The 11,652-nt window shown below is 48.4% G+C and overlaps 1 protein-coding gene across 1 annotated transcript in view; it reads left to right on the forward strand.

The window, feature by feature from the left end:
• LOC143285923 (ribosome quality control complex subunit TCF25-like) overlaps positions 1–11,285 on the forward strand; it is a 30,282-nt gene extending 18,997 nt beyond the window's left edge. Inside the window, exons 13-17 of the mRNA XM_076593374.1 lie at positions 342–500; positions 1,655–1,745; positions 3,381–3,460; positions 7,483–7,561; positions 9,691–11,285. Coding sequence (XP_076449489.1) covers positions 342–500; positions 1,655–1,745; positions 3,381–3,460; positions 7,483–7,561; positions 9,691–9,948 — 667 coding nt within the window. The 3' untranslated portion in view covers positions 9,949–11,285. The remainder of the gene's footprint in view (positions 1–341; positions 501–1,654; positions 1,746–3,380; positions 3,461–7,482; positions 7,562–9,690) is intronic.
• The last annotated feature ends 367 nt before the right edge of the window (positions 11,286–11,652 follow it).

Below are 11,652 nucleotides of genomic sequence, written 5' to 3' on the forward strand. Positions count from 1 at the left end.
TGCGCGTGTGTGTGCGTGTGTGTGTGTGTTGTGTTGTGTGTCTGTATCAGTGTATGTATGTTTATGTGTGTGTGTGTGTTGTGTGTTCGTGTGGTTGCATGGATGTGGGTATGTGTGTGTGTGTGTGTTGTGTGTTCATGTGGTTGCATGGATGTGGGTATGTGTGTGTGTTGTGTGTTCGTGTGGTTGCATGGATGTGGGTGTGTGGTGTGTGTGTGTGTTGTGTGTTTGTGTGGTTGCATGGATGTGTATGTGTGTGATGTGTGTGTGTGTGTGTGCCTACATGTATGCATGACCCGAGAGAAGAGACACTGCATACATGCCCCCTTCCTGTCTTGCAGCCAGACACCGGCACTGCAGCAGCTGGTGGCACTGTACGTGGGTCGCACCCACACCCTGTGGAAGGAGGGGGCGGTGATGGGGTGGGTGGAGAGGGTGGTCAGGGACACCCTGCGGCTGGTGGACGCCAAGGATCCCAGGGTCGATTCCTTCGCTGAGAAGTAGGTCTCTTTTGGGGAGGAGGAGGGTGCGTTTTATTTGGTGCATTACTCCTTCACACATACTGGTTGGTTGTAAGGTGTTGATTGTTGTCTATTGTCGGTTGTAGGTTTCTTTGGAGGAGGGTGTATTTTGTTTATCATTTTTTTGACATATACTGGTGATTGTAATAATAATAATAATAATGGATACTTATATAGCACACTATCCAGAAATCTGCTCTAGGTGCTTTACAAAAACGCTTTGTTAACATAAAACATTACATCTATGTTACATACACACACCAAAATGTGACTACACACACACACACACACACACACACACACACACACACACTGCATACATACCTTTTAACAATACATGTGTATCTAACAGCTACCCTAACACATACGCACACATAGGCAGGCACAAACTTACATAAACTCACGCTTCATTTGTAGAGTAAATGAAGGTGGTTGTGTGCAGGATGTAGGTCACAGGTTCCTCGAGGAGGTTGAATTTTGCTTAACGCTCCTTCAGACATACTGGTGATTGCAGACAGATTACAGGTTGTAGAGCGTAGGTTGTAGGACGAGATGTGTGTTGGTTACAGGAGAAAGTGACGAGAGGTGTGTTGGTTACAGGAGAAAGTGACGAGAGGTGTGTTGGTTACAGGAGAAAGTGATGAGATGTGTGTTGGTTACAGGAGAAAGTGACGAGAGGTGTGTTGGTTACAGGAGGAAGTGACGAGAGGCATGTTTGAGACTGTAGGTTCTCTGATTCTGAATATGTGCAGAAGTGATTTCACTCAATTCAGAATCACAAGTTATACTTAATTGTCTAGTTTCACAAGTCTCAAGTTTTCTTATTGTTCTGCTGTGAAACCATTAAGATACACAAGTAAGTTCAACTTTTATTCCGAGCAGTGAAATTTCTTCAGGATGCCTGTTTATATAGCACGATGTGTGTTTGTAGCAAGATGCATGTTTGTTTGAATCCTGTAGAGTTGAGATTCACGATCTATTGGCTGACGGCCTTTAGGTCAAGTTCAGTTTTTGGGTCTTGGCTGTTTGTTTGCGAAAGCATCATGATTTATACTGATGGGTGCAAGGGAACGGTGGTAACATTGAGCTTGGAAATGAGGGAGGAGAAGTGAGGTGGGACGAAACGTGTGCAGGAGGAAGACGCGGTACCAGGGAACACCCCGCAACATCTACCGTCACCTCATCGTCAGCAACATCAAGGACGCCACTGCCGCCCTGCCCCCGGTTAGACCTCCCTTTCTTTCTTCTATCAGTTTATTTTGTTTTTATTAACATCAGCTATCAGACCTCCCTTTCTCTCTTTTTTCAGTTTATTTGATTTTTATTAACATCAGCTAACAGTTGGGCCAGCAGCAAAGTGAGAGCTGTATTGTCAGTGTTTTCTTCATTGCAGTGGTAATTCATTCACAGCTTAGTCTCTTGGGAAGGACCGTGGTTCTCAAACTTCGAGGCAAGATGGCGCTGGTTCTTAGTGCTGCAGTGTTAGGGGCTGGTCGGCCTTGAAGACACTGTCCACCATGATCACAGGCCGAAAACTCCCACCTCTGACAGAGATCGAACCTGGGTCCTGCCAGTCATCAGTCGGTGATGCTAACCGCACTGCCATAGCGGCTGGTAGACCTGGCTTTCTGTTGCTTCAGTATCAACGCTGTCCTGTTTGATTTCTGTTTGTCTTTCTGTGACGGCTCTTCGGAGGATGGCTGAAAACGTCCTGACGCATGTCTTTCCCTTCTTCGTTGTGTGGCCTGTGGTGATGAAACTTCTAACCCACTTCCGGGAGGTTATCGGCCGTAGCTACTTTCGTTTTCTCCGCATAGGCGGATAGTAGTTTGCACAGGACAGGAATCGGACTCCCTGCTGGAGTTTGCACTGGTGGGTCACGGGAAGTATGTTAGATAAACGTAATTTTAGGAAAAAAATTTCCTCTTATTCATATCTTAGGACATGGGTCTTATGGCATGGATGTTTTGGAATGGATGTTTGGACATGGGTGTTATGACTTGGGTCTTTGCACATGGATGATGTGACATGGGTGTTATGACTTGGGTCTTTGCACATGGATGATGTGACATGGATGATGTGACATGGGTGTTATGACTTGGGTCTTTGCACATGGATGATGTGACATGGGTGTTATGACTTGGGTCTTTGCACATGGATGATGTGACATGGATGATGTGACATGGGTGTTATGACTTGGGTCTTTGCACATGGATGATGTGACATGGGTGTTATGGACGTTTGCACATGGATGTTTGCACACAGATTTTATGGATGTTATGACATGGGTGTCATGGATGTTATACCATGGGCATTATGTGTGTTTTCACATGGATATTTTGCTTGTTATGACATGGGTGTGATGGATGTTTTCACATGGGTGTGATGGATGTTTTCACATGGGTGTGACGGATGTTTTCACTTGGGTGTGACGGATGTTTTCACATGGGTGTTACAGATGTTTTCACGTGGGTGTGATGGTTGTTTTCACATGGGTGTGATGGATATTTTCACTTGGCTGTTTTCACATGGGTGTGATGGATGTTTTCACTTGGGTGTGACAGATGTTTTCACATGGGTGTTACAGATGTTTTCACGTGGGTGTGATGGCTGTTTTCACTTGGCTGTTTTCACATGGGTGTGATGGCTGTTTTCACATGGGTGTGATGGCTGTTTTCACATGGGTGTGATGGATATTTTCACTTGGATGTTTTCACATGGGTGTGATGGATGTTTTCACATGGGTGTGATGGATATTTTCACTTGGATGATTTTACATGGGTGTTATGTGTCATGGGTGTGTCCACAGAGGTGACGTGACACAGCTGACATGTACTGACTGTTGTTGTTCTCCTGCAGGAGCTGACAAACACACCAGTGCTGACCTATGACCCCCTTCCTCCTCTGGATGCCATCGTCTCCTACAGCCGTCCTGAAAGGTGATCCGCCCTGTGTGTGGGGGTGTGGGTGATCCTCCGTGTGTGGGTGTGGGTGTGTGGGTGATCCTGTGTGTGTGGGTGTGTGGGTGATCGTCCGTGTGTATGTGTGTGTGGGTAATCTTCCCTGTGTGGGTGTGTTGGTGATCGTCCGTGTGTGTGTGTGTGGGTGTGGGTGATCCTCCGTGTGTGTGTGTGTGGGGGTGATCCTCCGTGTGTGTGTGTGTGTGGGTGATCCTCCCTGTGTGTGTGGGTGTGGGTGATCCTCTGTGTGTGGGTGTGGGTGTGGGTGATCCTCTGTGTGTGGGGGGGTCTGTGTGTGTGGGTGTGGGTCTGTGTGTGTTTGATTGTGTGGGTGTGGGTGTTTATGTGTGTGTGTGTTCGGTTGTGTATGTGCGAGGTGTGTGTGTTGACACGTGATGACTGACTGTGTACAGGTGTGTGAGTGTTGACACGTGATGACTGACTGTGTACATGTGTGAGTGTTGGCACGTGATGACTGACTGTGTACATGTGTGTGAGTGTTGGCACGTGATGACTGACTGTGCGAGGTGTGTGAGTGTTGGCACGTGATGACTGACTGTGCGAGGTGTGTGAGTGTTGGCACGTGATGACTGACTGTGTACATGTGTGTGAGTGTTGGCACGTGATGACTGACTGTGTACATGTGTGTGAGTGTTGGCACGTGATGACTGACTGTGTACATGTGTGTGAGTGTTGGCATGTGATGACTGACTGTGCGAGGTGTGTGAGTGTTGGCACGTGATGACTGACTGTGTACATGTGTGTGAGTGTTGGCACGTGATGACTGACTGTGTACATGTGTGTGAGTGTTGGCACGTGATGACTGACTGTGCGAGGTGTGTGAGTGTTGGCATGTGATGACTGACTGTGTACATGTGTGTGAGTGTTGGCACGTGATGACTGACTGTGTACATGTGTGTGAGTGTTGGCACGTGATGACTGACTGAGCGAGGTGTGTGAGTGTTGGCACGTGATGACTGACTGTGTACATGTGTGTGAGTGTTGGCATGTGATGACTGACTGTGTACATGTGTGTGAGTGTTGGCATGTGATGACTGACTGTACATGTGTGTGAGTGTTGGCATGTGATGACTGACTGTGCGAGGTGTGTGAGTGTTGGCACGTGATGACTGACTGTGTACATGTGTGTGAGTGTTGGCATGTGATGACTGACTGTGTACATGTGTGTGAGTGTTGGCACGTGATGACTGACTGTGTACATGTGTGTGAGTGTTGGCACGTGATGACTGACTGTGCGAGGTGTGTGAGTGTTGGCACGTGATGACTGTGCGAGGTGTGTGAGTGTTGGCACGTGATGACTGACTGTGTACATGTGTGTGAGTGTTGGCATGTGATGACTGACTGTGCGAGGTGTGTGAGTGTTGGCACGTGATGACTGACTGTGTACATGTGTGTGAGTGTTGGCACGTGATGACTGACTGTGTACATGTGTGTGAGTGTTGGCACGTGATGACTGACTGTGCGAGGTGTGTGAGTGTTGGCATGTGATGACTGACTGTGTACATGTGTGTGAGTGTTGGCACGTGATGACTGACTGTGTACATGTGTGTGAGTGTTGGCACGTGATGACTGACTGAGCGAGGTGTGTGAGTGTTGGCACGTGATGACTGACTGTGTACATGTGTGTGAGTGTTGGCATGTGATGACTGACTGTGTACATGTGTGTGAGTGTTGGCATGTGATGACTGACTGTACATGTGTGTGAGTGTTGGCATGTGATGACTGACTGTGCGAGGTGTGTGAGTATTGGCACGTGATGACTGACTGTGTACATGTGTGTGAGTGTTGGCACGTGATGACTGACTGTGTACATGTGTGTGAGTGTTGGCATGTGATGACTGACTGTGTACATGTGTGTGAGTGTTGGCATGTGATGACTGACTGTGTACATGTGTGTGAGTGTTGGCATGTGATGACTGACTGTGTACATGTGTGTGAGTGTTGGCACGTGATGACTGACTGTGTGAGGTGTGTGAGTATTGGCACGTGATGACTGACTGTGTACATGTGTGTGAGTGTTGGCACATGATGACTGACTGTGTACATGTGTGTGAGTGTTGGCATGTGATGACTGACTGTGCGAGGTGTGTGAGTGTTGGCATGTGATGACTGACTGTGTACATGTGTGTGAGTGTTGGCACGTGATGACTGACTGTGTGAGGTGTGTGAGTATTGGCACGGGATGACTGACTGTGTACATGTGTGTGAGTGTTGGCACGTGATGACTGACTGTGTACATGTGTGTGAGTGTTGGCACGTGATGACTGACTGTGTACATGTGTGTGAGTGTTGGCACGTGATGACTGACTGTGTACATGTGTGTGAGTGTTGGCATGTGATGACTGACTGTGTACATGTGTGTGAGTGTTGGCATGTGATGACTGACTGTACATGTGTGTGAGTGTTGGCATGTGATGACTGACTGTGCGAGGTGTGTGAGTATTGGCACGTGATGACTGTGCGAGGTGTGTGAGTGTTGGCACGTGATGACTGACTGTGTACATGTGTGTGAGTGTTGGCATGTGATGACTGACTGTGCGAGGTGTGTGAGTGTTGGCACGTGATGACTGACTGTGTACATGTGTGTGAGTGTTGGCACGTGATGACTGACTGTGTACATGTGTGTGAGTGTTGGCACGTGATGACTGACTGTGCGAGGTGTGTGAGTGTTGGCATGTGATGACTGACTGTGTACATGTGTGTGAGTGTTGGCACGTGATGACTGACTGTGTACATGTGTGTGAGTGTTGGCACGTGATGACTGACTGAGCGAGGTGTGTGAGTGTTGGCACGTGATGACTGACTGTGTACATGTGTGTGAGTGTTGGCATGTGATGACTGACTGTGTACATGTGTGTGAGTGTTGGCATGTGATGACTGACTGTACATGTGTGTGAGTGTTGGCATGTGATGACTGACTGTGCGAGGTGTGTGAGTATTGGCACGTGATGACTGACTGTGTACATGTGTGTGAGTGTTGGCACGTGATGACTGACTGTGTACATGTGTGTGAGTGTTGGCATGTGATGACTGACTGTGTACATGTGTGTGAGTGTTGGCATGTGATGACTGACTGTGTACATGTGTGTGAGTGTTGGCATGTGATGACTGACTGTGTACATGTGTGTGAGTGTTGGCACGTGATGACTGACTGTGTGAGGTGTGTGAGTATTGGCACGTGATGACTGACTGTGTACATGTGTGTGAGTGTTGGCACATGATGACTGACTGTGTACATGTGTGTGAGTGTTGGCATGTGATGACTGACTGTGTACATGTGTGTGAGTGTTGGCATGTGATGACTGACTGTGCGAGGTGTGTGAGTGTTGGCATGTGATGACTGACTGTGTGAGGTGTGTGAGTATTGGCACGGGATGACTGACTGTGTACATGTGTGTGAGTGTTGGCACGTGATGACTGACTGTGTACATGTGTGTGAGTGTTGGCACGTGATGACTGACTGTGTACATGTGTGTGAGTGTTGGCACGTGATGACTGACTGTGTACATGTGTGTGAGTGTTGGCATGTGATGACTGACTGTGTACATGTGTGTGAGTGTTGGCATGTGATGACTGACTGTACATGTGTGTGAGTGTTGGCATGTGATGACTGACTGTGCGAGGTGTGTGAGTGTTGGCACGTGATGACTGACTGTGTACATGTGTGTGAGTGTTGGCACGTGATGACTGACTGTGTACATGTGTGTGAGTGTTGGCACGTGATGACTGACTGTGCGAGGTGTGTGAGTGTTGGCACGTGATGACTGACTGTGTACATGTGTGTGAGTGTTGGCACGTGATGACTGACTGTGTACATGTGTGTGAGTGTTGGCACGTGATGACTGACTGTGTACATGTGTGTGAGTGTTGGCATGTGATGACTGACTGTGTACATGTGTGTGAGTGTTGGCACGTGATGACTGACTGTGTACATGTGTGTGAGTGTTGGCACGTGATGACTGACTGTGCGAGGTGTGCAGGCCGAGAATGAACACCGAAGAGGGGGAGAACATGCTGAGTCTCTTTCTGCGCTCGCTGCTGCCCAACTTCAACGCCCAGGTCAGTTTTCTTGGGGGGGCTTCTTACTTTTGATTATACATACTTAACCGTGACCCACTAGTGCAGACTCCGGCAGGGGTCTGATTCCTGTCCTGTGCAAACTACTATCCGCCTATGCGGAGAAAACAAAAGTAGCTACGGCCGATAACCTCCCAGAAGTAGGTAACCTCCCCTTTGTCCCCCTGACTAGCGCCCTCTTTTTCCGGCAGCCATCATGACTCCTGTTCCTGTGCTCTTCATACGGCTAAGTTTTTCGTCTCTTTTTGTTCTGCTGTGTTCTTGATGCAGGTGGCAGAATGGTCAAGACGCTCAGCTGCCAATACAGACAGTCCGTGAGGGTGTGGGTTCGAATCCCGCTCTCTCCCTTTCTCCCAAGTTTGACTGGAAAATCAAACTGAGGGTCTAGTCTTTCGGATGAGACGATAAACCCTAGTACCGTGTGCAGCACGCACTTGGCGCACTGAAAAAGAACCCATGGGAACGAGAGTGTTGTCCTCTGGCAAAATTATGTAAAAAATCCACTCTGATAGGTGCACAAATATCTCTAAGCATGCACTCAAGGCCTGACAGGCGTGTTGGGTTATGCTGCTGTCAGGCATCTGCCTAGGAGATGTGGTGTAGCGTATATGGATTTGTCCAAACGCGGTGACGCCACCTTGAGAAACTGAAACAGAAACTGAAATTCTTGATGCAGTGGAAAAGAGTCTGTGCCACGTGTGTGTTTGTGCTTCAGTGGATTGCCAGACAAGGCAGAGCGTAGACAGGGCAGTGGTGTCAAGGAAGCGTAAAAAAGCTTGCAGACTCATCCTTACATGCTACGCCGCATCTGCTCTGACGAGAGAATCTGAGCGTATGGAATCGAATCGCACACTCGCCAGTATTTTTCTCCCCCTTCAGTTGACCCGTGAGTGGTGGTCTGGATGCTGGTCATAACGATGAGATGATTGACTGAGGTCCCGTTTGGCAGCAGCTGGGGCTTAGCGACGTTAAAGAGCCCACAGCAGCGCAAGTGTCCCTGGCTTGATTCTGCAGAAAAATCCGCTTTGGTAGGAAGACAGAAACACTTGCAGGCAGAAAAAAAAGAAGGGTGGCGCTGCACTGTGCTGACCAGCACTCTCCCTGGGTACAGCAGCTCCAGTTTGCACAGATTGACTGAAGATGGTTTGTTCACATTGTAACACAGCACAACACAACACAACACAACACAACACAGCACAACACAACACAACACAACACAACACAACACAACACACATAACTGTACAAGACAGTGTAGTGCCATGCATTGTAACACAACACAACACAACACAACACAGCACAACACAACACAACACAACACAACACAACACAACACACCACACATAACTGTACAAGACAGTGTAGTGCCATGCATTGTAACACAACACAACACAACACAACACAACACAACACAGCACAACACAACACAGCACAACACAACACAACACAACACAGCACAGCACAACACAACACAACACAACACAACACAACACAACACAACACAACACAGCACAGCACAGCACAGCACAGCACAACACAACACAACACAACACAACACAGCACAGCACAACACAGCACAGCACAACACAACACAACACAACACAACACAGCACAGCACAACACAACACAACACAACACAACACAACACAACACAACACACATAACTGTACAAGACAGTGTAGTGCCATGCATTGTAACACAACACAACACAACACAACACAATACAACAACACAACACAACACAACACAACACAACACAACAACACAACACAACACAACACAACACAACACAACACAGCACGGCACGGCACGGCACGGCACGGCACGGCACGGCACGGCACGGCACGGCACGGCACGGCACGGCACAGCACAGCACAGCACAGCACAGCACAGCACAACACAACACAACACAGCACAACACAACACAGCACGGCACGGCACGGCACGGCACGGCACGGCACGGCACGGCACGGCACGGCACGGCACAACACAACACAACACAACACAACACAACACAAAACAACACAACACAACACAGCACAGCACAGCACAACACAACACAACACGGCACACAACACTGCAGTACATGTCCCATACAATGTGTGTTCACAGGGCGGGAATCAGGACGACATGGGTGGTGGAGGTGGTGGTGGCGGGGGTCAGATGGGTCTGGAGGAGGAGGAGGAGGGGGAGGGGGGAGCGGCGGGGGGAGGGGGAGGTAACCACGAGCTGCGGCACGGGGTGGGGGCACTGATGGACGCCATGAGGGATCTGCTCAACAACATCCGTCTGGCCCCGCCCCCTGTCGACAACCCTGCAGGGGACGGTGGGGAGGGGGAGGAGGAGGGGGCGGGAGAGGAGTGGGACTAGTCTGTCTGTCTGCCTGTCTGTCTGTCTGTTGGGGTACGTCTGTGGTCCGCTCTGTCTTCACCAGTTCTTGTTGGCCACTGGCTTTGGCATGGAAAGGGTAGGGGGAGTGGGGGGGGGGTTGTGGTGCGTGTGTATAATTATGTGTGTGGGGTGGGATTTGGGAGTGATGTGTAGGAATCGAAAGATGGCAAAAGGAGATAGTGTGACTGAAGACGACAGACTGAAGATTACAATCTGAAGATGACAGACTGAAGATTGAAATTACAGACTGAAGATGACAGACTGAAGATTGAAATTACAGACTGAAGATGACAGACTGAAGGCGACAGACTGAAGACGACAGACTGAAGATGACAGACTGAAGATGACAGACGACAGACTGAAGATGACAGACTGAAGATGACAGACGACAGACTGAAGACGACAGACTGAAGATGACAGACGACAGACTGAAGGTGACACACTGAAGATTACACACTGAAGATGACAGACTGAAGACGACAGACTGAAGATGACAGATGACAGACTGAAGATGACAGACTGAAGATGACAGACTGAAGACGACAGACTGAAGACGACAGACTGAAGATGACACACTGAAGATTACACACTGAAGATTACACACTGAGGACGACAGACTGAAGATGACACACTGAAGATTACACACTGAAGATTACACACTGAGGACGACAGACTGAAGATGACAGACTGAAGATTACACACTGAAGATTACACACTGAGGACGACAGACTGAAGATGACAGATGGGCAAAAAACCCCAACAGTCTGACTCGAGACAAGATAACCTGAAGACAAGAGACAGAAGATTGACCAGGTGTGTGTGTCAAAAGGAAATGGTTGTTGAGAAAGTCGGGGTGTTTTCACCGATTGTGTGTGACGCCAGCATGGACATGATTTATATAGTGATGTAATAAATGTCTCAGAGGACTTGAGGCAGTGTGACAAGGTGTGTGTCTTTGGTGTTCGCTGCGTCACTTGGAAAGTGGGTGTGGAACTCCCCTGATGTGGGAGTTAGGACTGGCTGTTTGTTGGAAACCAGTTTGTGTGTGTGTGTGTGTGTGTGTGTGTGTGTGTGTGTCTTTGGTGCCGAGATGGCGGTTTTGGGTATGCATTTAGTTTGGGAGAAAATAACTGTAATAAATATTATTGACATGTTTAGTTGAATTTTGTGGTATGTTGATGCATATGTGTGTGTGTGTGCGTGCGCGCGCACGCGAGTGTGTGCGTGTGTGTGTGTGTGTGTGTGGTGCACATGAGCACTTGTCTGGGATTAAAAGGAAATGCAAAAAGACCTAAGGTGTGGAATGTATTTGGTTGTATTTGAAAATGTGTGTGTGTGTGTTGTTCAGTCGCAGGCTCCTTGCAGACACAAAGATAATGTAATCAGGCACACCATGAAAAGAGATTAAACTGGTCGAATGAAGATACACAATGACTGTCCATGAACTAAAACAACATACACACACGCTGACAAACACACATACACACACACACACTGACACACACACACACACACACACACACACACGCACTGACAAACACATACACACATACACACACACTGACAAACACACACACACACACACTGACAAACACACACACACTGACAAACACACACTGACAAACACACACACACTGACAAACACACATACACACACACACACTGACAAACATACACACACAC

Source organism: Babylonia areolata, chromosome 9 (assembly GCF_041734735.1).
Source record: "Babylonia areolata isolate BAREFJ2019XMU chromosome 9, ASM4173473v1, whole genome shotgun sequence".
Taxonomy (NCBI): domain Eukaryota; kingdom Metazoa; phylum Mollusca; class Gastropoda; order Neogastropoda; family Buccinidae; genus Babylonia; species Babylonia areolata.